This window comes from Ambystoma mexicanum, chromosome 10, assembly GCF_040938575.1.
Source record: "Ambystoma mexicanum isolate Mex_15411 chromosome 10, UKY_AmexF1_1, whole genome shotgun sequence".
NCBI classification, from domain to species: domain Eukaryota; kingdom Metazoa; phylum Chordata; class Amphibia; order Caudata; family Ambystomatidae; genus Ambystoma; species Ambystoma mexicanum.
The window spans coordinates 1,454,829,456-1,454,854,749 of NC_090932.1; the positions used below are offsets into that span (position 1 = coordinate 1,454,829,456).

The 25,294-nt window shown below is 50.9% G+C and overlaps 1 protein-coding gene across 10 annotated transcripts in view; it reads left to right on the top strand.

Moving 5' to 3' along the window:
* The window catches only part of ATXN2 (ataxin 2), a 2,542,428-nt gene that overhangs the window by 69,659 nt on the left and 2,447,475 nt on the right, over positions 1-25,294 (top strand). For all 10 annotated transcript variants that reach the window (XM_069619525.1, XM_069619517.1, XM_069619521.1 and 7 more), the window contains exon 2: positions 16,872-16,905. In XM_069619525.1, the coding sequence (XP_069475626.1) occupies positions 16,872-16,905 (34 nt within the window). The remainder of the gene's footprint in view (positions 1-16,871; positions 16,906-25,294) is intronic.

The following is a 25,294-nucleotide window of genomic DNA, read 5'->3' on the forward strand; positions in this document are numbered from 1 at the left end:
CAACGGAAGAGGAGGAATGGCACATTAGTCAGGACTAAGGTTAAAGAGGCGAGTTTCAATGGTTTTTATTTAAATGCAGAGTGGTCGTTGATGAGATGCATGTAGGCAGGAAGAGAATTCCACAGAAGGGGTGCTTGGACATCAAAACTAGCGCAGCCAAAGCGCACCAATTTAAAGCTCGGTTGGACAAGTGTGAGTGCTACGGATGATGGAAGATTTCTGTTGAGTATCTTACTCTTGGTACGATGAAATTAATATGCAGAATGAGTGGGACAAGCATTTGTAGTTGCAGCATAAGCCTCATTTGATTAACCTCCATAGGTGACACTTAATTATCAAATTGAAATCAGAGTATTAATAATGCTTGAATCCATGCATGTCTCTTTACAACCATCTCTACTCCTACATCTCGTCCCCTTTGTTCCATACTTGTGGGAAGTTCCGGCCTTCGGGACGGGACTGGAGCACTGTTTAAGCATCAAAAAATGGTATCCTCTTATTTTTACGTGGGACTACTGCACGTGACTGTAGCCCCGTCCTCCTGAGCTCTGCCCAGCGCATCACCCTTCAGTCCTTTTCTCCACGCGGTCGGGGTTGGACGTACTTGCATCATAGAGAATAATTCTTTTTGTTCCCTAGTGCTTCATTCTTGCTCTGGTTCCACAGTCATCTTGTCCTCCATCTATGCCGGAGCGTCTGGGATTCGTGTCCTGTACATCGTGCAAGCGTAGTTTCATAAGGGCAGACCCCCATTTTCTTCGCCTGGATTGCTTAGGCCCGGAACACTGTTGGAGACTTGTGATTCTACTGCGACTCCCTCTCTGTCCGTGCACTCCAGTGTTGTCTTGTCAGGTGGGAGGAGGTGTTGCAACGTGTTCCTCCACCACATTTACAGCAGTTCATCGAAGAAAAAAGGAAATGGCTGGTAAGTTTGTTCAATTTCAGGGCACCTCGGCCAGGGGACTCCTTCTTGGGGTCTTCTGTCACTGGGAGGGGCTCAAGTTGCTCCATTACCAGGGATCTAACGGGCGCACTGAGTTTCCTTCAAAGACCCCTGCAAAGGGACTGCCAAGACCGGATCTTCTTCCGAGCTTCCCCTTTTGTGGGCTAAAGTTAGGGCCAGTACTTCTGCGGCTGTTCTCGCCGGGGTCAACCCCGAGGTTTCTAAATCTGGAACTAAGTACACAGAGTCTCGGCTCAAGGTCCCTCTCAAGGTGACCAAACATACCGTGGTTACTGCTGCGGTTCCCCTGCTTGGGGCTATATAAAACCAGCACGAAAGAGGGACCCTCTTTTGAGGGTTCTGGCTTCAGGGGTTGACTCTAAGCCTTCCCACACTCAGACCTGTGGTGGAACCAATCTTGCTGAGGGGGCAAAGATGCTGGTCATGAACCAGAAGTCTGCTAGTCCTCTATTTGGGGTTAATTTATCAGCAGTCCCTAAGGTGTTACAGAAACACTCTAGATCTGCTAGCACTGGCTCTGCCGAGGTTCCTTGTCACAAGACTGAAATGGCACATAATACTGCGGACTCCCCTGTGGGGACATGACCTACTTACACATGTGACGCAGTTCGCCTCAGGTGTTGACAAAATGGCGGTCCAACCCCTGAGGTCCACAGCGCTCATTTTGACTACCTCTTACACCGTTTGCCACGGCTGGTGCTGAGGAGCCTGTTTTGGGGCAGAGCAGACTTTTCCACGTTTTGTGGACAATAAAAACCTGTTCTGCCTTCCAATGGATTGAAGTGCTCGGACTTCGCTGCCAAAGCTAAATTTGTTCTACACTGCCTTAGCAAGAGTGGGTTGGTAAGAAAGCTTGAATCTAAATTGCGCTATCAAATGTGCACTCCCCACTAGCCATTATCTAGTGACAAATTACTCTTTCGGCGTGAGAAATTGTGTACTTTATCTATGTGGAGTACTGATGGAGTCGGTATATTTTTGTACATCGCAAGTAGCATCCCAATATGTATCCCTGCTCTAGATCGAAATTAGTGTATTGCCGGAAAGCTAGGATTACTCTGCTGATTTTTGTCTGAGTGCTCATTCTATCTGAGAACACCGCTACAGCTTTTGAAAAATGTGATGTTGCAAAACTTTTTCAGGGCAGTTACAATATTTTGTGCAGGTATAAATATTGCTGTGTCCCATATGAGCTAAGTATTCCTTACATCTTTTTGGATAGCTTGCTGCTTTGTTGTCTCCTTCTCCTCCATATGATTTTGCTACAGTTTGTTCTTTGCTTCTGAATTTGGTGTGCTTCTCTTGCAGGATAAGGCACCTTGGTTCCTTGTGACAGTTCTTAATTCTTTCTTGCTCATAGATTAACATTTGTACCACCCTAATATATGTAGTTATTGTGTACATTTTTTGAGTGTTTTAACTGGTTATAAAATCTTTATACTGCAACTATCGCCACAGTAGTGGTCTTGCGGTGCCGGTAACCAGACCCTAGACTATGGTAGAAGGAAGGGGGGGCTGGGGAGTGGGGATGGGAATGGGACACCACAAACCGGATAACAATCGGGTTGAGGTTAAGGGAATGTGGTGTTTTAAGCAGAGGAGTGTGCTTTATGGTAGATGCTGCATCAAATGGAAAGCTGTTCATGAAAGAAGGAAGATCAGAAATATTGTGTGAAGCGTTTTTCCAGTGATGGCGGTGTTTAGTACTTTGGGACGCTTTGCTCTAATTAGTGGAAGCACAGCTATGTGCTGGCTCAGAGATGTATTCTGGAAGTTCTTGGAGTGGGGGAGGCAGAATTCTCAGGTAATTTTTCTTTGCCACCCCTGCACACTCCAGTTGGCGAATATAATCCAGAACTTCGAGGCCAAATGTCATAAGTGACAGAGTCCAGGATTGGCTATGTATAGAAGGTGAATGCGGGGAGACTGCAGTGGACAAGAGTGAGTAGGGAGGAAGTGAAAACTGCCCTGCAGGAATTTGCATGGCCTCTGTGTGAATTCACTAATGGGCTGTGTGCGATGTGGTACCAATGCAGGTTCTGTGTATCGTGGTTGTGCTACTTCTGTGTGCTGTTCTTGTACGGTCTACCGCTTCTTAGCTGATGTAGTAATAAACAGTCCATTTAATTTTGTTGCTGGAAGGATGCAGAGGAGTTCATTGGCACAACTACCTTCAGCAAAGGAGCATATGAAAGTAAAGATTGTTTGAATGGATTGTGTCCTCCAACGTTTTCCTAATCTATGACATGTAATGTCAACAGCTATGCTGCTTTGGACATTTTTTTTGGCAGAGGGCGCCCTGTGTCTATGGCGTTGGGTCGATGTCTCTTGAAGGCCTCTGTCGAGAGTGACGTCATAGGATGCTATAAGTAGCACGCACGCCGCCCGCAGCCTCAGTTCCGTTTTTTTCTGGAAACGTGTTTGCTTTGTAAAAGTCGGCGTGCCTCGTGGTTACTGTTAAATTACTGTATCATGTTTTCTTCTACCCCGCGGCCTGGCTTCAAGAAATGTCGGGACTGTAGCTCTAAGATGTTGATTACTTATCTACATAGAATTTGTGGTGCTTGGGCGAGGACCACTCGATTGATGCCTGCTCGAAGTGCCAGTCGTTGACTGCCAAGGCCTTGCGGGAACGTAAGGGGAAATTGAAGGTAGGAAGGGTGTCCCAGCCCTGTAAATCCAAGTCCGCTGGTATTTCGCCCAACGAGTCAAGAGGGGAAGAAGTCGAAGCGCTCCAGGTCCTGCAGTGGTTCGCGCCACTCGTCCTCTTCGTCGCAGCGTTCCAGGAAGCAAAGTCACAGTTCGCCTTCCTCATCTTTGGATGACGCCTCCTCGAAAAAGGTGAGCTGCCCCACCAAATCCTTGACCCAGAGGAGTGGAGATGCTTTCCGGGTGCATATGTTGAAAATATTTCAATCCCAAGGCACAGTTCCGTCTGCGCCTTCTGACGAAGCCGGTGTTAGGCAGAATCCTGTGCAGTGCCCTTAGGGACCACTACACACAATTAAGACTACATGTGGCAATACAAGTTTTACCTTTGGTACAAGCCTGTACTACTATGTCAGAGTGGTAGCAGCGGCGGAGCAGCCAGGCTTATCTCAAGAGTATATGAGCAGTAGCAGAGATTACACAAAGGACCACAATTACTGTGACTCAAGCAAACACTGACTCAAGGTTGCAGGTAGAAAAATAGAAGTACATTTATTTTTAAACCATCAGTCAAAAGCAGCACTTCTAGAAATTCTAAACCACACGAAAAATACACTACAACCAACTAATTCTATTTGCACAGAATAGCTCAAGGTAAGTACCTTGTGATTAGGCAGACCGGTGTTGTAAAACAAAAGCGTTACTGTGAATACATTTGCGATCAATTTTTGACAGTTCGGTCGTATTAAAGAAACTCGTATCCGCGGCAAGAAATGTTACCGGGGCAAAAGCGGACTTGGCACCTGGGCTAACCAGAGAGAGTTGGGGGCAAAAATCGCACACAATACTTTTGCCACGGCAGAAAGAACACTTGCTGACAGAAATACTAAAAGTCAATAGGCCGGAGCCAGTGTCAATTGGAACCGGGTCCCTGTTGCCGAGGATCACACAGACGGTTCAAGATTCAACGTAGCCAGGAGTACTTAGATATTGTTCGAAAGAGGAGGCAAAAGTTATAAGGAGGAGGGAAGACAAGGGCAAGCCTTGGAGGTGAAGAAAAGGGATTCACCCTGATTCCTCAATCGGAACCCAGTACCTTGTTCAATGAAGAAGCTGGTGCCATGGCAGCAGTTCCTAGTAGTTTCCTGCAGACCCACGGTTCCTGGAGCTTCGGAACAAAGGACGACGTCTGAGGGGGTCTGCACCACACAGGGATGAAACCGGCAGCAGCAACGATGAATAAAAGGTGTGCTCCTTAAAAGCAGGAGAGGCTCTTCAGATGGCTATCCGGACCACTACAGCAGTGTGCAGCGATTTCGACCAAGAGGAGGATCCTCTGGCTGTGTAAGATGAGCTAGTTATCCCCACCAAGCTCAAGGGAAAAAGACTCTGGACTGGATCTTCTCTGGTCGTTGAAGGGTAGATAGCTCAGGACTGCAGCAGGGCTTCACCGGGACGGGGTAGTTGCAGCAGCCATCGTTCTATCCGCTTCTCTTTGGTTCCTTGTAGTTCCAGTGGCGACTCTGACTTCTAGCCCAAGAGACCTGCCATTTATGCGCAAAACCCCCATTCACACAGCCTGGCTGTCAATCTCGCAGCAGGGGGTTTGTCCAGCCTAGACAACCACCTCAGCCAACCATGTCAAAGTGCGACTTGGGTTTCCTAGGATACCCTGTGCAGGGGCTGACTACACCCCTACCTCACATTCAGCCCACCTAGACACCCAGGCGCCAAGAGGAGGGCTTTGAGGGGATTGGGTCCTCCGACGTATTCCATATCTATGACAGTAATCGCCACAGCTGTGCTGCTTTAGAAAATCTTGGCGCCTGTGTCGATGATGACGTCAATACGCCATCCTCGAGGACCTCCTCCGACGGCCGATGTCACCGGATGTTATAAGTAGGACGCACGACGCCCATAGCCTCAGTTCCGTTTTTTCTGCGAACGTGTTCGTTTCGGAGAGCTCTGCGCGCCTCGACTCTTTGGAGTTTCTGTTCTTTCGTTTCTTCAAACCTGTTAGTTTGTGAAGTTTATCGGGATGTCTTCCTCTTCTTCCACCCCGCGTCCGGGCTTCAAGAAGTGTGGGGACTGCGGGTCCAAGATGTCGGTGACGGACTCGCATGACGCCTGCCTCTGGTGCCTCGGGGAGGCCTACGACACGGATGATTGTGTTGACTGCCAGTCGCTTACGTCCAAGGCCTTGCGGGAGCGTAAGAAGAAGCTGTCGATTGGTAAGGTGTCCAAGCCCCGGAAGTTGAGGTCCATTGGGCTTTCGACGGACGATTAGAGGGGCGACTCTCCGCGTTGTTGTAAGTCTAGGGGGGGTCTTGGTCCCGGAGTGGGTCCCACCACTCTTCTGCCTCTTCGAGGCACTCGCAGAAGCGCCATCATCAGTCGCCTTCCTCGTCCGAGGACTCTGCCCGTCGCTTATCCCACCAAGCATTCGTCTCCGGAGGAATGGGCTTCCTTTGGTAAGAAAATGTTGCCGATTCTTGCGTTGCAGGGCTTCGGTCTGTCCGCACCTCCGAGAGGGGTCGGCCGTGACTGTACTAGAGACACCGCTCGTATGCCTTTGGGCTCGGGTGGCTGCACGATTCGCGGGAGAGGTCCCGCCCGGACAAGGGGAATCATTCTAGTCATGCCCGTTCCAGGTCGCGGTCCTAGGCGCCCTCGAGACCGTGTGCACCTGTGAAGTCTTCGGAGAAGACATCGGCGCCGAGGTCGTCGACGGACTCTCTCGAGGCCCCCTCTCCGAGGAAGTCGTCGACGTCATCGATACCTAGGCTGTCGAGAGACCCGCTCGGGGCTCCGGCCTCGAGGCCTGTGTCGAAGCCGTCGATGCTGTCGACGCCGTGCTTGATGCCGATTACGTCGATGCCCTCTGTCAGAGGTTCACCGTGGCACGGTGGAACCCCCTAGAAAGGCTCTGGCCAAGGCGAAAAAATTCTTTGTCCCTTTATTCTGTGCCCACATTCCAGCCTCTGGATTACATTTCTGAGTTGGATGAGGGTTCTGAAGATGGGTTGGTTCCTGACATGGTGCCAGACGACGACATCGCTGGTCATAGCCAGATTGAGGCCCTACGTCAGCCGCTGCACGACGCCAGCGGTCTCCACACCTCTCCGGAGGTGGAGATCTGTAGGCCCGAGCCTGGCACCCATGCCGAGTCCTCATACCGGCGCCTTATGTCGAGGGTCACAGATTATTTGGGGTGGTCTGCGCCACCAGTGTATTTTGTGCAGGATGATCTGACGGATATCCTCGACCAAGGTCCACCAACTGACCGGTACTGCCATTCCATATGGCTCTGCAAAGAAGGGTGACAGCGGCTTGGACTGCTCCGGAGAGTATCCCGGCAGTGGGAAAGTCTTTGCCGTGAAAATACCGCCCAGCCAGTAGTGACCCCTGCTACTTGACCACGCACACCACTCCGGAGAGTTTGGTGGTGCAGGCGGCTACGGCCCCAGCAAAGCAGGCGTTGTATCCTACCATCCCTCCTGATGGGGACGACAAGCGTTTTGATGGCTGGGCTAAGAAAGTGTTTTCTTCAGGGGGTATGGCTCTTCAGGCGGCCAACTGCGTATGTGCCTTGTCACGTTTCACGCACACTCTGGAACTGTATTTCCTTAGCGGCTGAACATTTTCCCCGAAGGGGACGAACGGGATGGTATTTTTACTATTATTAAGGATGCCATGTGTGAGTCCGTTCAGTCGGGTCGGGACATGGCAGACTGTCAGCCGGTCCATGGGGGCGAGCATCGTAATACGCAGGTTTGCATGGTTGCGGAAGTCGGGGTTTGCTCCTGATGTGCAAGCCCGGCTCCTCAACATGCCCTTTGATGGTGAACATCTTTTTGGCAGCAAGGCAGAGGGAAGCCTTGAGAGGTTGCAGACCTCAAAAGCTGCAGCAAAGTTGTTGGGCGCTGCAGTCCGCCAACCTCCTACTTTTCGTCCTAGGGGACAGCAATGGAGGGGAGATTCCTTTCGTTATTACTCATCCTTTGGTAAAGCGAGAGGAGCTGCTAGGGGCCACCGTAGGAGTGCCATAGGTGGAAAACAAGGTACTCGAGGTGCCAAGGCCGCTCGTGCAGTTGCCTCTTTGCTCTCAGGCAACGCCACAGCCGCTTCAGCTCAGTCATGAGGCACATGCTTCACCGGTTGGGGGAAGGCTGGCGCAGCATCTGGTAGAATGGCGTGCCATTACTTCAGATGTGTGGGTTCTGGAGATCCTAGCACACGGCTACCTTCTTCCTTTCCGGCAGAGGCCTCACGACAATCCACCAGGGAATCTCTTTGAGGAGTCTGGATCCGCTCCTTGCGCAGGAAATTCAATTCCTGCTGGAGAAAGGCACCATAGAACTGGTGCCTGTAGCGGAGAGGAACAAGGGATGGTATTCCCCTTATTTTTTTGATTTAGAAGAAAGACGGGGGATTGAGACCCATCATGGACTTGCACGGTTTGAACAAACTCCTCAGGAAGGACAAGTTCAGGATGGTTACTCTCTCAAGTCCTCCAGGCCCTTCAACTTCAGGACTAGTTGGTGTCTCTCGACCTCAAGGACGCTTATTTTCATGTGCCGATCCATCCCAAGCACAAGAAGTACCTGAGGTTCGCGGTTGGCGACTCGCACTTTCATTTTCGGGTCCTGCCGTTCGGATTGGCCTCCGCCCGAGGGTCTTCACCAAGCTCATGGTGGTGGTGGCAGCGTATCTCAGGAAAGGGGGGGATTCACGTCTACCCCTACCTGGACGATTGGTTGATCAGGGCGCGCTCTCCCGAGCAAATCCTGGATCTGTCCGTCACCTGCCACTCCCTTCACAGGCTGGGCTTCTCCCTCAACTTAAAGAAGTCCCACTTGATGCCAACTCGGCAGCTCCAGTACATCGGAGCAGTGCTCGACACGTCCCTGTGGCAGTGTTTTCCTCCCCAGGTGAGGGCTCACCACATTCAGCAGATGGTGTACAAGTTTCAACATGCCCAGAGTTTCCCAGCGTTCGAGTTCTTGAGGTTGCTCGGCCTCCTGGCATCCTGCATTCTTCTGGTGCCTGAGGCCAGGTTGCAGATGAGATCTCTGCAATGGGCTCTCAAGCTCCAGTGGTCACAGTCCTCCGACAGTCGGACCTTCTGTGATGGGCCGTGGAAGGCAATCTGATGAGGGGGGGGCTCCGTTTTGGCTACACTGGCTGGAGGTGATGATCGTGACGGACGCAACCCTCACGGGATGGGGAGCTCATGCCAACGAGCTGACAGTCAGCGGTCGTTGGTCTCCGTCGGAGTCCAGACTCCATATCAATCTCTTGGAGCTGAGGGCCATCAGGCTTGCCCTGAAGGCTTTTCTGTCGACTGTGCGAGGAAAGACTGTCCTGATTCTGACGGACAACATGGTGGCCATGAACTACCTCAACAAAAGGTGGGGGGCAGGGTCTCTTTCTCTGTCCAGGGAGGCGATGCAGCTCTGGTTCTGGGCCATCCAGCAGGAAATTTCGATCTCGGCAGTTCATCTGGCAGGAGATGAAAACGAGACGGCGGACGCTCTGAGCAGGCAAAGTACGATCTCTCACGAGTGGGAGCTGGCTCAGGAGATTCTCCTGGAGATCTTCGCCCTTTGGGGTACCCTCAAGTGGATCTCTTCGCCTTACGTGTCAACCGGAAGTGCGCAAGGTTCTGTTCGTGGGAATTTCCTCCAAGAGGAGCCTTAGGGGACGCATTTGTGGTGGAGTGGTCCTTCCCACTGCTGTACGAGTTTCCTCCCATCTGTCATTCCGCAAATGCTGCTATGAAGGTTCGGTTCCCGGATGATCCTCATTGCTCCTCATCTGCCCTCCACGTCGTCTTCCCTACTGAGACGATCTGCTCTCATTGGAGGGGGGGGGGGGTCAGGTTCTCCATCCAGAGGTCAGATCCCTCAACCTTCACGCTTGGCTTCTGAAAGGTTGAGGTAAAAGGATTGGGACCTCCCTGAAGATTTGATGGAGGTGTTGCTTGGAGCCGGCAACAAAGTCCCTGTAACGTTGCCGTTGGAGAAAGTTCTGCGACTGGTGCAGGGTTCAGAATGTGGATCCTTTTTCATGTGACATTCATGTCGTTCTGTCTTTTTTGCTTTCTTTGGCCCACAAGTGCCTGCAAGTGGGTACCATTAAAGGTTACCTGGCGGCGCTGTCTATATTTAAGCGCTCGTCTGAGGAGTGTTCTTATTTTAAAATCACTATAATTTCTCAGTTTCTGAAAGGGCTCACTAATGTGTTCCCTCCGTCACCTTTCCAGGTGCCCGGTTGGGATCTGAACCTTGTTCTCAAGTTTCTAATGGGTGCTCCCTTTGAGCCTTTGCATTTGTGCCCTTTGAGACTGTTTTAACTCTTAAAACTGTATTTTTGGTTGCGGTCACTTCCGCTCGCAGAGTGAGTGAGTTACAGGCACTTTTAGTTAAGCCACCCTTCACTGTGTTTCATAAGGACAGGGTTGTCCTTAGAGTTCGTCCTTCCTTTCTTCCGAAGATGGTGTCGGAATTTCATTTAAGCCAGAAGGTTATTCTTCCGGCATTTTATCCTCCTCCACATCCTGGTAAGGAAGAGGAGAGGCTCCATAGGCTGGATCCTAGGAGAGCTTTAAGCTTCTACATTTCACGCATGTCCCGGGTCAGAGTGGACGATCAACTCTTTATTGGTTACGCTGGAAAGCGTTTGGGACAAGCTGTTACTAAGCAGTCTTTGTCTCGTTGTATTATCTTGGCAATTTCTGAATGTTACCGCTTGGCGGGTAAGGACCCTGCGGTAGGCTTACGGGCCCATTCTACCAGGGGTAAAGCTGCCTCTACTGCCCTGCTGAGGGGTGTTCCTATTCGTAACATCTGTGATGCAGCCACCTGGGCTTCGGTCCATACTTTTGTACGTCACTACTCCCTCGATTCTATACGTGGGCAGGATCTGGCCTTAGGCAAGGCGGTCCTTTACTCTGCAATTTGATTGGGCATTCTAAATTTCTATATTCTTTTCCACCTCCTTACGTTGGTACTGCTTTGGGAGTCTGTCATAGATATGGAATACGTTGGAGGACCCAATCCCCTCGAAGAACAAGTTACTCTCTTACCTGGTAACGTTCTTTCGATGAGATGGTCTGACGAAGTATTCCATATCGCTCCCTCCCTGCCTACCCCGCTACAGAATTTCTTATGCGATTGCAGCTTACATTTCTGCAAGGCTTTCTGTGGTCATATTGGCAGAAGATTGGTGCCACACATTCTGGGGGAAAAAACTACAACTGAGGCTACAGGCGTCATGCGTCTTACTTATAACATCCAGTGACATCGGCCGTCACAGGAGGTCCTCGGACGGCGTATCGATGCAGGACGCAGAAAGATTTTCCAAAGCAGCACAGCTGTGGTGATGACTGTCATAGATATGGAATACGTCGTCGGACCATCCCATCGAAAGAACGTTACCAGGTAAGAGAGTAACTTGTTCTTCTCTGCAGAAGCCCGCCAAAAGACAAAGAAGGCAAACCTGGTTTGCCGTGCAAAGTAAAACACTGGAAGGACTTTAACAAAAGGAAATGGGGGGGGGGATAAACCTGACCGGAGCCAAAAGAAAGACAATATGGTCAAGCGGGTTTATGTTCGAGGCTAATATAATAGCCTAAAATAATACCACGTTTATATAATATAATCGCAGTAGAAAAGTTAGGGTAGCTACCACTGCCACCAGCCAAGTCTAAATGTTAAGAGCAAAACAATGGTCTAGGAGGTACAGATAAAAAGGGTTAAGGATTAACCCTTTCCAGTACTCCATGTAAGATGGGGGTGTACTGGATCTGTGATTCAAGTGACTATGTAAAGTTAATGGCAACTTTACTTTTCTCTGGGGGAAAGTAGTCAGCCCCAGAGAAAAATGGGGTCAAAGGGAAGTCTCAAAGACAAGCCTGTGTTACTGCACTGAAGGTGCTGTGTAACACACAAACAAGGGGGGCTCCTGGAGTGGTGTGCTCCAGAGCCCAAGATCACACACATAGTAGAAACACACATGCAAGAGTGGACAAAAAGGTGTACACTCTTACCAAGTGAAAAAATAAACTCCAGAAATCCAGCAAAGCTGCTGGGGGACTCACTAGGTGAGGGAAATTAGCCCTAGAAGGAGAATTCTCCCTAACAGCCGGCAGGGAACGGTCTCGGCCGAATGATTGCGCGCATTCGGGCCCAGATGGCCGGCGTGATAAACATCGGGAGCCTTCGAGGCCCCGTTCGGACAAGGCATTGGGTGTTCACCAGAGACATGCCAGGTCCAGGTCGCGCAAAGTATTTTCTGCGGGGAGTATGATGTTGAAGTTGGCCAACTCCACCTGTACCTTGGAAAAATTTTCGCACACTCTGTGTAATTGTATCTCTTTAGCCGCTGAGCATATTCCTGAAGAGTAAAAGTGATGGCTTTCTAGGTAATGTCAAGGATGCCATGTGTGAATCCCTTCAGTCTGGGTTGACACTGCGGATAGCGTCAGCAGGTTCATGACCATGAGGACTGTGATGCGCAGATTTGCGTGGTTGCTGAAATCAGGGTTTGAACCAGATGTGCAGACTCTTCTTCTCAACATGCCCTTTGTCTGATCGCATCGGTTTGGCAGCAAGGCTGACGAGAGCCTTGAGAAGTTGCAGACCTCCAAAGTAGCTGCCAAATCTTAGGGTGCAGCTGTTCGACACGTGCCGCCTTTTCGTCCTAGGGGACAGCAATGGAGGGGTTCCTTTCGCTGCTACTCCTCATTTGGAAGGGAGAGAGGGATGGCCAGTCAGAGGGGCCAACGTAAGTTTCCTCGTGGTGGACGAGGTAGAGGTGCCAAGGCTGCTCAAGGGGCAGCTTCTTTGCCATCAGGCGCTGCCGCAGCTGCTTCACAACCGCTCTGAGGCCTTGTCTCCTTGTTCACCGGTAGGGGCAGGGCTTTAAGTGGGCCGGGGCCTGCCGGGACTGGGCCCCGGCAGGCTCCGAAATTTCTTTTTGTGGTGGGGCCCTGCCAGGGCCCAGTAATCTCCCCTGGCAGCCCCGGCCACTACACGAAAAGGCATTTTTTCTACAGCCTGAAGCGCTCGCTCGTTTGCGAGAGCTTCAGGCTACAGAAAAAAATGCCTTTCAGCCATAATGGTGGCGCCGCACCTGCAAGGCATCCCTTTAATCATGAGATTCCCGTCGGCCGGCGCCACCATTATGGAAAAATAGTGAGGCCGCTGAAAGCAGAGGACTTGCTTTCTAAATACTGGAGCTGCCGGAGTTTCGCGGGAGTTTCAGTATTTAGGAAAAAGGCCTCTGCTTCCAGTGGCCTCACCCTTTCAGCCTTAATGGTGGTGCTGCCCCTCCCCAGCTGGCGAGGGGCAGCACCACCATTAAGGCTGAATAGGCAGGCGCTGTCCCCTTCCAGGCAAGCCTACACAAAATAAATGCAGAGATCAGCACCCTCTCCCCATAGGGGAGAGGGTGCTAATCTCTACGAAAGGCTGCCTGGCAGGGGTGGCAGTAGCCCATTGAGCCCGGGCTCGTTAAGGGGGCGTGGCCTAACTGGCCATCAAGACCCCCGCTGTTAGGCCACGCCCCCTCGCAGACCCCCGGCTCGTTTTGTAGTGCCACTTAAGGCACTGGGTAGGGGGCAGGCTGTCTCAACATCCAGAAGAATGGCAAGCCATTACTTCAGATGCGTGGGCTCTAGAAACAATAGCCCATAGATACTGACTTCCTTTTCTAAGATAGACTTGCAACAATCCACCGGGGAAGCACTCTGAGGGTTCTGGATCCTTGTGCAGGAGATTTTTACCCTGCTAGAGAAAGGCGCTATAGAATCAGTGTCTGTGGCGGATAGGAACAAGAGTTGGTATTCCCCATATTTTTTGATTCCCAAGAAGGACTGGGGACTGAGACCCATCTTGTACTTGAGATACTTGAACAAGGTCCCCAGGAAGGACAAGTTAAAGATGGTCACTTTCTCAGATCCTTCAGTTTCTCCAACTTCAGGATTGATTGGCGTCACTGGACCTGCCGGATGCTTATTTTCATGTGCCGATCCATCTCAAGCACAGAAAATACCTGAGGTTCGCAGTTGGCGGCTTGCACTATCAGTTTCGGCTCCTGCCATTCACGTTGAGGCCGCCCTGAGGGTCTTCCCCAAACCCATGGTAGTGGTGGCAGCGTATCTCAGGACCCCTTCCCCAACCTGGAAGATTGGCTGATCACGGCGCGTTCTCCCGAACAAGCCTTGGATCATCTCAGCCTTGCCTGCCACTCCCTTCACAAACTCGGCTTCTCCCTCAATTTCAAGAAATCTCATATGGCACCTTCCCAACAGCTCCAGTTCATCGGGGGTGTTTTGGACACGTCCTTAGAGATGTGCTTGCCACCCAAGGTGAGGGCTCTACACGTTCTCCAGATGGTCTCCAAGTTTCAGACTCTTCTGGCTTTCAAATTCTTAAGGTTGCCCGGCCTCATGGCATCCTACATTTGTCTGGTGCCAGAGGCATGGCTGAGAATGTGATCCCTTCAGTGGGCTTTCCGGATTCAATGGTCCCATTTCTCAGGCAAGATGTCGGATCTCTTTTATGTTCCCTTCAGGGTCTCCCAGGATCGTCTGTGGTGGGCCAGCAAGGAAAATCTCATGAAGGGGGAACCTTTTTGGCAACCATGGCCAAATGTAATGTAGCGTCGGATGCTTCCCTCACGGGATGCAGGGCTCATGCCAATGATCTGACCATCAGCGGTCGTTGGTCTCCATCGGAGTCCAAACTGCACATCAATCTTTTGGAGCTGAGAGCAAGCAGGCTAGCACTGAAGGCTTTCCTGCCGTTTGTACGGGGAAAGAATGTCCTGATAATGACTGACAACACGGTGGCCCTGCATTACCTCAACAAGAAAGGTGTAGCGTCACTCCCTATGTGCAGGGAGGCAATGCAGCTCTGGTTCTGGGCAATTCAAGAAGGTATCTCCCCATCAGCCATTCAACTGGCCGGAGCGAAGAACATGGCGGCAGACTCTGAGCAGGCAGAGTGCAGTCTACCACGAGTGGGAACTAGCTCAGGAAGTCCTTCAAGAGATCTTCCTCTTTGGGGAACCCTGCAGGTGAACCTGTCTGCGACAGGTGCCAACCGGATGTACGAAAGGTACTGCTCGTGGGAATTTCCTCCGAGAGGAGCTCTAGGAGACAGGTTTGTCGTGGATTGGTTGTTCCCGCTTCTGTACGAGTTTCCCCCGAGCCCCCTTCATTCCTCAAGTTCTCAGGAGTTTACAATGGTTCGGGACCCGCATGATCCTCATTGCTTCGGATTGGGCCAGGAGAGCGTGGTACCCGAACCTTCTGGACATGTCCATCTGTCCTCCAATACGTCTCCCCCCCCCCCCCCCCCCCAAAGAGAAGATCTTCTCTCGCGAGAGGAAGGTCGGGTTCTCCATCTAGAGGAGAGGTCAAGACTCAACCTTCACACATAGTATCTGAACTGTTGAGATAGAAGGATTGGGACATCCCGGATGATGTGATGGAGGTGTTTCTTTTGGCCAGACGGTCAGCAACAAAGTCCCTGTACGGTTGCCATACATTTTGCGACTGGTGCAGAAGAAAGAATGTTAATTCTTTTCAGTGCTCCATTCCGGAGGTTCTCTCCTTGGGTCTACAGGTGGGAACCATTAAAGGTTACCTAGCAGCGCTTTCTATCTTTAAGCGCTTGTCCGAGGAATGCTCCTATTTTAAGATTCCACTGATCACTCAGTTTCTGAAGGGCTCATAAATGTGTTCCCGCCGTCGCCTTTTCAGGTGCCGGTCTGGGACCTTAATTTGGTCTTAAAATTTCTGATGGGTGCTCCGTTTGAACCTTAGCACTGTTGTCCGTTGAGATTGTTGACATTTAAGACTGTTTTCTTGGTTGCAGTTACCTTTGCTCATAGAGTGAGCGAGTTGCAGGCACTTTCTTCTAAGCCACCCTTTACTGTGTTCCACAAGGACGGGGTTGTAATGCGAGTACATCCGTCCTTCCTACTAAAGGTAGTGTCAGAATTTAATTCAAGTCAGAAGGTGGTGCTCCCCGCCTTCTATCCTCCTTTGCATCCTAGTAAGGACAAGGAGCGACTCCATAGGTCGGATACTAGGAGGACATTGAGCTTTTATCTTTCCAGAATATCCAAGTTCAGCGTGGAAAACGAGCTCTTTGTGGGGTATACTGGACACCTATTAGGCCAGGCTGTTTCTAAGCAGTCCATGTCTAGGCGGATCATCCTCACTATTTCAGAATACTGCAGGTTGGCTGGCAAGGACCCTCCTGAGGGTTTGCGGCTCCTTCCACCAGGGGCTTGGCTACATTGACAGTCCAGCAGAGGGGTGGTGGGCGGAGTACCGGTTAAGAACATCTCTGATGCTGCAATGTGGTCTTCCATACACACGTTTGTTAAGCATTATTCCCTGGGTACTTCCCATGCTCAGAATATCGCCTTTGGTAAGGCAGTGCTTTACTTTGCTGTTTTAATTGGGTATGTCTAAATTACCGCCCCCCCCCCCCACTCATGGCTACTGCCTTGGGAGTCTGTTGTCGATGAGGAATACGTTGGACACAATCCATTCAAAGAAGTTGTTAATTACCAACTGGTAACTTTCTTTCGACTGGATGTTCCTCCAACGTATTCCTCATCTATGATATGTAATGTCCACAGCTGTGCTGCTTTGGACATTTTTTCGGCAGAGGGTGCCCTGCAGTGCTTCTTTTTTCTGTAGAAAGATGAATGTGGTTTACTTACAAATGTCACTAACTTATAAAGTAGCAGGTTTGCAAGGATGCTGTTTTTATCCATTGTTTTTCTTTGTATGTTTTCAGGGTGCAGAATTTGCACTAGCCATTCATTGGCGAGTAATGTTTGACACTTGGCGAGTAAGAAATTGTGTGCTGTATGAATGTAGAGGTTAGAGTTGGGGGGGGGGGGGGGAGGGGGGTGTCTTTTTACTAGCTGGCTAGTACCTTGCAGGTTGAATTTTCACACATTGTTTTTTGTTTGAATTAAACTGTTTACGTTTTAAAAAAGGTTTCCATGATCTGGCCTAGAGAACATAATTCCTCTGACCTCATCAACCCGAGGAGGGTGTCTTCTTTGGAGTACTGTTACATGTAAATATAGATGACAACGGCTCTCGAACTGATCTTCAATGCGTTTGTTGGTTTAAGGTGTGCAGAGCACCAGTAATTAAAAAAAGTGTGACCTGATAACTAACGCAGTGCAATATTTCAGCATTTTCTTTTAATTTGTATCATTTCAGAGGTCGTAACAGTGGAAAAGGACCACCGCAGTCTGTAAGTACAATTACGTTGTTAAAATTACCCTTTTTATTGACACTTATATTCCTTTAATGTTGCTGGTTCAAATCAATGTCTTAATGTTTTAGTGTCAATTTTATTCGTGATAGTTCCTTTAAAAAACCAAAAGGTTTTAGAACTACTTCTGTTGTTTTTGTCATAAAAGACTGTCCTCAAGATGAAGCAACATTCACTTTATTAGGTTTCCCTTGAGGGCAGGTTTTTTCTTTAAAAGACCCCCACTTATCCCTGATTAGTATATTTTCTGGGAGGTGGGTATATTTGGTATATCTGGGACCTACAGGCCTCACGTCAACTTCTTTTTTTTTTTTAATATTTTGTTTTTTTCTATTTATTTTGCTGTTGGTAATATAGAGAATTTTTCCTATATTTGTGTGTTTGATACACAGGGATGATCCTTGATCAGTCCTTATCTTTATTAGGGTTGATCGTACTGTATTCTGACAAATTGTGTTCAAATATGCAGGTACAGTGTTGTGATGAGCCAACCGGTTTCAGTGGTGTGAGACCACTTTCATCAGGGCTGAAACAGCTTAACCATGTATGTAGCTGTTGGTGTTTTTGGGGCTAGAGGTGGACCAGTCCCCCAATTTCTTGTGAGGGTCCTAGATGTATGGATGCAGGCTTCAGTCCTACTGCAGATGCCACTGTAAATAAGACTTCTGCACAGGGTACCTGTTGGCCCCTTAGTTGTACTTGTGAGTCATTTCAAAAAGTTTTCCCGGCTTAGTTCAGGCAGAGAAATTCAGCCAAAAGGCACCACACTGGTTATTTGTGCTTGTTCGGGTGCCTACGAGGGGGGAGCAACTAGTTTGTAGTGCAGGTCGCGGCGCCCAAATCCTAATATGAAGACACAATATCCAAAGGAAGATTTGGGTATTTGACCACCCTTACGGTCCAGTACATGGAATAATTTAGTGGTCACTTCTCTACCGAGTGTTGGCGAAACTTGATGGTCGCTTGAGTTGAGATTTACCCATTCAAAATTTTAAAACGGACATATAAATATCACCTGAAATAATCCAAAGTTCTGTAGGCTTCTTGCCCTTTTACTGGGGTTGAGGACAGGCTAGAGGATCTAGGGATACATTTCACCTCATCATACAAATCTTTTTATTAAGCAAACATCCCGACCCTTTGACAAGCAAGAGAAGGGGGACCTGGAATAATGGGACACAAATGCTCTCATCACGTGTCTGGGGCAGATTTCAACTGTGAACATGACCCTGCTCGCTAGGTTGCTTTATGCACACTAGGCCTTGCCAATATGTTTTTCAGTTCACAAAGTCAAGAGTTAATGGGGTGTGGGGGATTAGCTTTCAAATTGAGGTAAAAAGCATCCCAGGCTCCAACCGTGTTTTAATGCAAGCTTCCCTTTTGGGGTGGCCTTGGTGTCCCAATTATCAAAAGGTATCTATTGAATTCTCAGATCAGCCCCATTTTGGTTCATACTATTGGGATTCTTGGAAGGCAATAGCTTTCTTGAACTTAGTAACCTAAATATTCCTACGTCCCGTCCCCTTTCCTCCATACTTATGGGACATCTCCCCGTCCTGTGGGACGAGACCGGAGCACTTTTGTAAAAAGCATCCAAATGTTTTTCAAAAATGTGTCGCTCTTTCCTGCGCGGGGCCCGGCACGCAGCCGTAACCCTGCCCACCTCGGCTCTGCCCTGCGCATCGCCCATCAGTCCTTTTCTCCGCACGATCGAAGCCGGACGCACTTGCATCCTCAGATTTTCTTCCCTTTTTTCCCCTCTCTGGCTCTCGCTAGCGTTCGTTTACTTGTCTGTCTATGGGCCTCATTACACGGTAGGCGGTAAACCATGGCGCTATTAGTGCCATGGTTCATGCCGGTAATTTACCGGTACCGCCTTGGAGGAAAGGGGAATTACCGCCCCATTCCAAGGTTGGGAAGGCAGTAATTTCTCCTTCCTCCATTGCCCTTCCCCATTCCCATTTTTGCCCCATAGGGCATAATGGGAATGGGGAAGGCGCTAATTACGGTACCGCAAATTGCGGTACCGTAATTAGCACCCGGTCCCTTTTGCGGGTTCGTTTTTTAACACCTGCTAAAAGCAGGCGTTAATGTACCAACCCACAAAGGGACCTCGTAGTAAGGCGATAAGGGTTTACCGGTAGCGGTACAATACCGGTACCGATAAACCCTTACTGCCTACCGTGTAATGAGGCCCTATGTCTTTTAAACTAGATTTTCCAGACTGTTCATCGTGTCACCGTCGCTTCGCGAGGGCGGATCCCCGTCCGGAACACCGTTTTACTGTGACTCCCTTTCGGTCCGGGCACTTCAACGTCGATTGGAGCGGTGGGAGGAGGTGTGTTCGGACGGACTCCTCCTTCGCATTTGCAGGCGTTCATCGATGAGAAGAAAAAACACCGGTAAGTTTTAATTTTCAGAGCACCCCGGCCAGGGGATACCTTCCCGGGTGTCACCTGATTCCCACGGAGGCGCAGGTCTGGCTTTGAGTGCTGATGCTTCTTCTATGGTGAAGCGCAGGACTCTGAAGATGGACTCACTGGCTCGCAGGAATATTCCCCTGTGCGTGAAAAGGGAGTATTACCTACTGACGGAATAATGCTCAAGCCTCCCACTCCCTTCCAACCCTCCACGATACCCTTCCTTGATTCCCCGTGAAGTCTCACCTTAGGGTCTGGAAGGATGAGTTCTCCATCCTGCTTCTGATGCAGGGGCGCGTTGAAACCCAGTTACTCCACTGGATTGAGGTTTGATGGGAGTTCAAATAAGCTTGACTATTCAGATAAGGCGCTGTAAGAGTTCTGTAGCAAGTTCAAAAGTTCAAGCTTAATAATAATGTTCATTGTCTTATTGCAGCAAGCGCTAACGCTTATGTCTTTTTCCCCATAGGGGCCGGGGTCCGGAATGCCCGGAAGCGGCAGGACCCGAAATGAAATGGGAATGACCCAACAGGTAAGTCTTAGAAGGAAACTGAGCTTTTCCTATTCCCTTCCTTCTCTCACCTTGTTTTCTTGTATTTTTCTCTCTAGGCTCTGGGAAGTGGCTGTGGATCCGGACGATCGCTGCTGAAGATGGAGGTGCCCAGGAAAGGTGAGTGAAATGCAGCGCTGCAGCGATCGAAGCAAAATGCTTTTAAAATGATGTCTTCCCTTTCAGGATCGTTGGTGTGAAGTCTCCGTGATGCAGCTTTAGCAGGTAAGGTCTTCTTTCTCTCCAATTCTCTCTTAGCAGGTGACCCAGGATGCTGACAGGCGTGGCTGAAGCCTAGATGCAGGAGCTGACACAGTGAGCGTCCAGCTGCGAGGAGCAGAACAACGCGAAGCGTGAGTTGCTGATCGGGCGTGGTTTAAATAGCTTTGGAAGAAGTTCCAGGTATCCTTCCACCGATCAGGTATGTATCCTTCCCCTACCACACCCAGGGGAAAGTAGTTCCACAGGTAATGTAGTTCCATTCAGGCCTCAAGAGGGCATGGATGTAGCAGCATGGTCTGCATCAGGTAAGTGCACCTTAAAACACTTGAACACATGTCTAGCTTTATGAGCCTGGCGCCTAAGGCGCCAGGACTGTGTCCAAAGGGCCCCAGCTTGGGCCTGCTGGCACTTCCCTGGGGGAAATGATGCCTGCCTCTGGGGTTGCTGGGTCGGACCTGGCTCCTTGGAGGTAGGCGTCATGACACCGGGTTCCTCTCGAGCCGGGAGGGGTGTTGATTGCTCTATTACCGGGGTTCGCCCTGAGGTTCCTGTCGGGCCTAATAATTCTACCGGAGTTTTCTCTGAGGGTCTCCGTAAGGGGCCTTTGAACACCGGAGTACGCTCCGAGGCCCCTCCTGTGGGGGCTGTTTGTAGACCCAGTTCTACTGAGTCGTGGGGTACCAGAGCTTGCTCTGAGGCCGCTCTTTCAGCTTCCCTCAAAAACAAAACCGGGGTACGCCCGAGGTCTTGGCTGGGCTTGAGGTTACCGAACGGATGTTCGAGGCCTGTGCTGATAAGGCTTCTACCGGGCCTAGGTCCGAGGTCCCTCGTACAGAGGCTAAGGAAACCAACAGTACTGAGGGGCCGGGCAAGGCCCTGTCGGTGACAGCGCACCGTTCCCACTCTTGTGGTGACACCAGATCTGTTGAGGGGGCAAAGAAGAAAGTTTCTTCTTTTACCGGCAGTGCCGAGGCTCTTCCTTCGAAGGCTCAGTTGGTGGTTGGTATGTCGCAGAAACATTCCAGGCCTCATAGAACCGGCTCTGCCGAGGTTCCTTACATTAAGGCTAAAATTAAGACCCCTGATCCATCCACGGGGACCCCTGCCTCACTTCCTCACGTGCCGCAGTTCCCCTCAGATGAGGACAATATGGCGGCCGTTCCCGCCACGACCACGGCGGCCATTTTGGGTACTACCCCTACCACTACGCCATCGGCCCCTGGAGTATGGTTCGGTCCTTCGGGTGAACCCAAGGTCCCTTGTGCGCATCCTTACCGGCCGGTTTATGATTGTAACGCCCGGATGCCTCTTCCGCACAATGTTTTGTTGCCCGTGGGGGCGGCTCCCCTGATTTATGTGGATATGTTGGCGGAGGGGCCGGTGTGGCACCCTTCCCCGTTATGTCCCTGGATTTGTCCACCTCATGAGAGGCCTTCTCAGGTTCCGAAAATCTCCTGAGGACGCCTTTTTCGGTAAATTTCAGGCGCTTATGCGCACCGACCCCATGAGGGAATATTTGAAAGCGCTTTTCAAGGAGATATGTCCACCTGTGTCTCTGGCTCCTCCCATTCCTCTGGTGGTTCTGCTGGCACCTCCCTTGCCCGTGGTGCCTCCCCCGGCCCTTCCGCCTGTGCCTCCGTTGTCCCCAGTGGACAAGGCAGTGCCTGACACGGTTCAGCAGGATCCTGACCTGTCAGATGACCCTCAAGGCGATCAGGACAACGAGAACCTGCCCCGCTCTATCAGAGCCTTTCATGACCGGGTACTGGACATGAGTTTCTTAGATGTTCCGGTGCCCGAGGCACCCCCTCCGCAGGAGGGCGTGCTTTCTGGGGCGTTCACCTCGTCACCTTTGGAGCGTACCGGCCTGTTCTTGCAGAAGGACGTTCTGGCCGAGGTCCGAAGAGTTTGGGAAAAGCCACACTCGGGACTTTTTGTCAATAAAAAGATTGACGCGAGGTACAGGCTACATTCCTCGGAAGAAGTGGCCTTGTCGTCTTGTCCGCCTCCCTCCTCCACAGTGCTGGCTGCGGCCACGTTGCAATCCAGACCTGCAGCATCCTCCTCCGCGACGGCTACTCGGGTCTTGGGAAAGGAGGACAAGCTCCTGGACTCCCTAGGGAGTAAAATATTTGCCAATTCTGCCTTGCAGCTCAGGCAGGCCAATGCAGAATTGATTTTGGCGGGAGCTAACATGCGGATGTGGAGAGGTCTGTCGGAGTTTGAGGAGCACATTCCGGTTGAGAAGCTGGAGGATTTCAGAGGAGGCCTTTCCGATATCAGGGTTTTAGCCCAGCATCTCCTGGAGGCTGCGGCTCATCACGTAGACACCTCGGCTCAGGGTTTGATGCTTGGGGTTGATACCTCGCGGCAAGCATGGCTACATGCAACTAAGTTCTCAAAGGAGGTGCAACACAAGGTTCTGGACCTTCCATTTGATGGTAAGGAGCTTTTTCACTCTTCTACTGATGTAGAACTCACCAAAGACAGCACTCAGACGGCCAAATCATTGTCTGTTCTGGTCAAAGCTCCCTTCAAGGCTCAAAGGCCGTTGTCGCAAGGTCGACCTTCCTCTGGTTTTAGGGGCTTCCTCGACCGCAAAAATCGCAGAGTGGATACCCCTGCAGGGAATAACCGCCGTAGACAACAGCGTATGCAGTATTTCTCCCACTCCTCAGCCTCCTCATCAGGTTCAGGTGGCACCGCCACCGATAAACCTGCCAAATTAGGGTTTTCCGCACTCGCACAAGATCCTGGTGGGAGGACGCATTGCGTCTCATTGGGAGGCGTGGCAAGCCATCACAGAAGACAGATGGGTCTTGTCAGTCGCTCGAGCGGGCTTCCGCTTACCTTTACCCCCTACCCCAACCCTCCTTTTCAGCTGTCGGGCTCACCCTCCCTCAAGGCCGAGGTTCAGAAACTTCTGCTCCTCAGAGCTGTGGAACCCGTTCCCCTTGGGGAGCGAGGGGAGGGCTTCTACTCCCGGCTGTTTACGGTGCCCAAACCCAACCAGACTGGCCTGCGCACCATCCTAGACCTTTCCCAGTTCAATCTTTCCCTACCCCAAGAGAAATTCAAGATGATCACGCCCGGCCAGATTCGCTCCTCGTTGCAGGCGGGCGCCTGGCTCAGTGTGGTGGATCTTCAGGATGCGTACATGTATATCCTGATTTGGAACCCACACAGGAGATACCTCAGTTTCTCTTTGGGAGAGGAGCACTTCCAGTTTCGGTTGCTTCCTTTTGGCCTCAGTTCGGCGCCGCGTGTCTTCACAAAGATGTTGGTGATCGCGGCCTATCTTCGTCTCCAGGGTATCCATGTGTATCCCTATTTGGACGACTGTCTCCCACGCAGCCCTTGTCCGTTGACGGCAGCGGGCAACCTCCAGTCTCTCCTTCATCTCCTGTTCCATCTTGGGCTGTCGGTGAACTGGCAGAAATCCTCTGACGTTCTCACAGGACCTGATTTTCTTGGGTTTTCGTTGGAACACGATAGACTGCCGAGTGTGTCTGACCGGGGACAGAATGGCAGATCTGTTGGCCACGTGTCAGATGTTTACGCAGTCGGAGAGCATGTCGGCCTGGTTGCTCCAGAGGCTTCTGGGCCTCATGGCCTCGTGTGTACTGGCTCTTGCTCGTCTCAAAATGAGACAGACCCAGATGGCTCTTCGGAGTTCCTGGCGTCAGGCTGTGGACCCGGTTTCCAAACTGATAATTATTCCGGATTCCATGAGAGTGGACCTGGACTGGTGGTCATCTCTCAGCAACCTGTTAGTGGGCATGGGATTCCAGGACCCAGCCCCCATGGTGACGACCACGACAGACTCCCCCCTTTTTGGGTGGGGCGCGACGTTAGATCTTCTTCAGGTCTCAGACCTCTGGTCACCTCAGGACAAGCTCCTGCACATAAATCAATTGGATCTTCTGGCGATTTTTCTGGCGCTCAAGGCGTTCAGACCTCTCATTGTCAACAAGGTGGTCCGCATAAGAACGGACAATGCGGTGTCAATGTACTACATAAACAAGCAAGGCGGTAACGAAGTCTCCCCCTCTCGTGGATCTGTCCATTCAGATTTGGGAGTGGGCCGTGCTCCGTGGGGTCTGGCTGCTTGCAGTGCACATCCCGGGCCGGCTGAATGTCACCGCGGATGCCCTCAGCCGGCGGACAGCGGTCAGCTACGAGTGGGAGTTGAAGGCGGAGATCCTCTCATGGATTTCTTCGCGTTGTGGCACACTGGAGGTGGACCTCTTCGCCACGGCGGTAAACAAGAGGCTTCCTCAGTACGCCTCCAGAGGGGGGCTGGGAACCTCCTCTCTGGGGGACACACTCGAGATCCCATGGCACAACATGAGAGCTTACGCCTTCCCGCCTCTTCCTCTGGTTCATCGAGCAATTTGGAAGTTGAAGAGCTCTGTCAACTGTTCTCTTCTACTGATAGCTCCGTGGTGGCCGGCCAGGTTTTGCTTCTCAGAACTTCAACACCTGTCGGTGTGTCCGCCGATCAGGTTACCAGTAACTCCCGATCTTTTTCACCAAGGGAACAGCAGATGTGGCACCCCTCCCCACAATCTCTCAACTTGGCGGCATGGTGCCTGAGTTCACGGCTCTAGAGCCTTTGGGTTTGTCTGCAGATAACATGCGCATTATCAAAGCAGCCAGGAAACCCTCGACCATATCTCAATACACGAGTAAATGGCTCAGGTTCTGTCATTGGTGTTTGGAGAAAGAATTGGACCCGAGGGTGGCGACGATTGAGGCGCTGCTGTCCTTTGTCTCCTCCCTAGCAGAGTCAGGGGTTCATGTCTTGTCCTGCAGGACTTATCTTTCGGCTATTTCTGCCTACCTCTCTACAGACCGGTGTTCTTATTCGTTAACTAACCCGGTGGTGAAGAGACATTTTGTTGGTGTGACACGCATCTACCCTCTGGTTCGTAGTCTGCACCCGCCCTGGGACCTAAACGTAGTCCTGACGCCGCTGTGCCATAAACCTTTCGAGCCAATGGCTACGGTTGACCTCAAGTATGTGTCCTGGAAAGTGTCCTTTCTGGTCGCCGTTACGTCAGCGAGGAGAGTGAGTGAGCTCCAGGCATTGTCGGTGGAGCATCCTTTCTTGGTCTTTCACAAGGACAAGGTAGTCCTTGGGATGAACCCAGCTTTCCTACAAAAGGTAGTGACC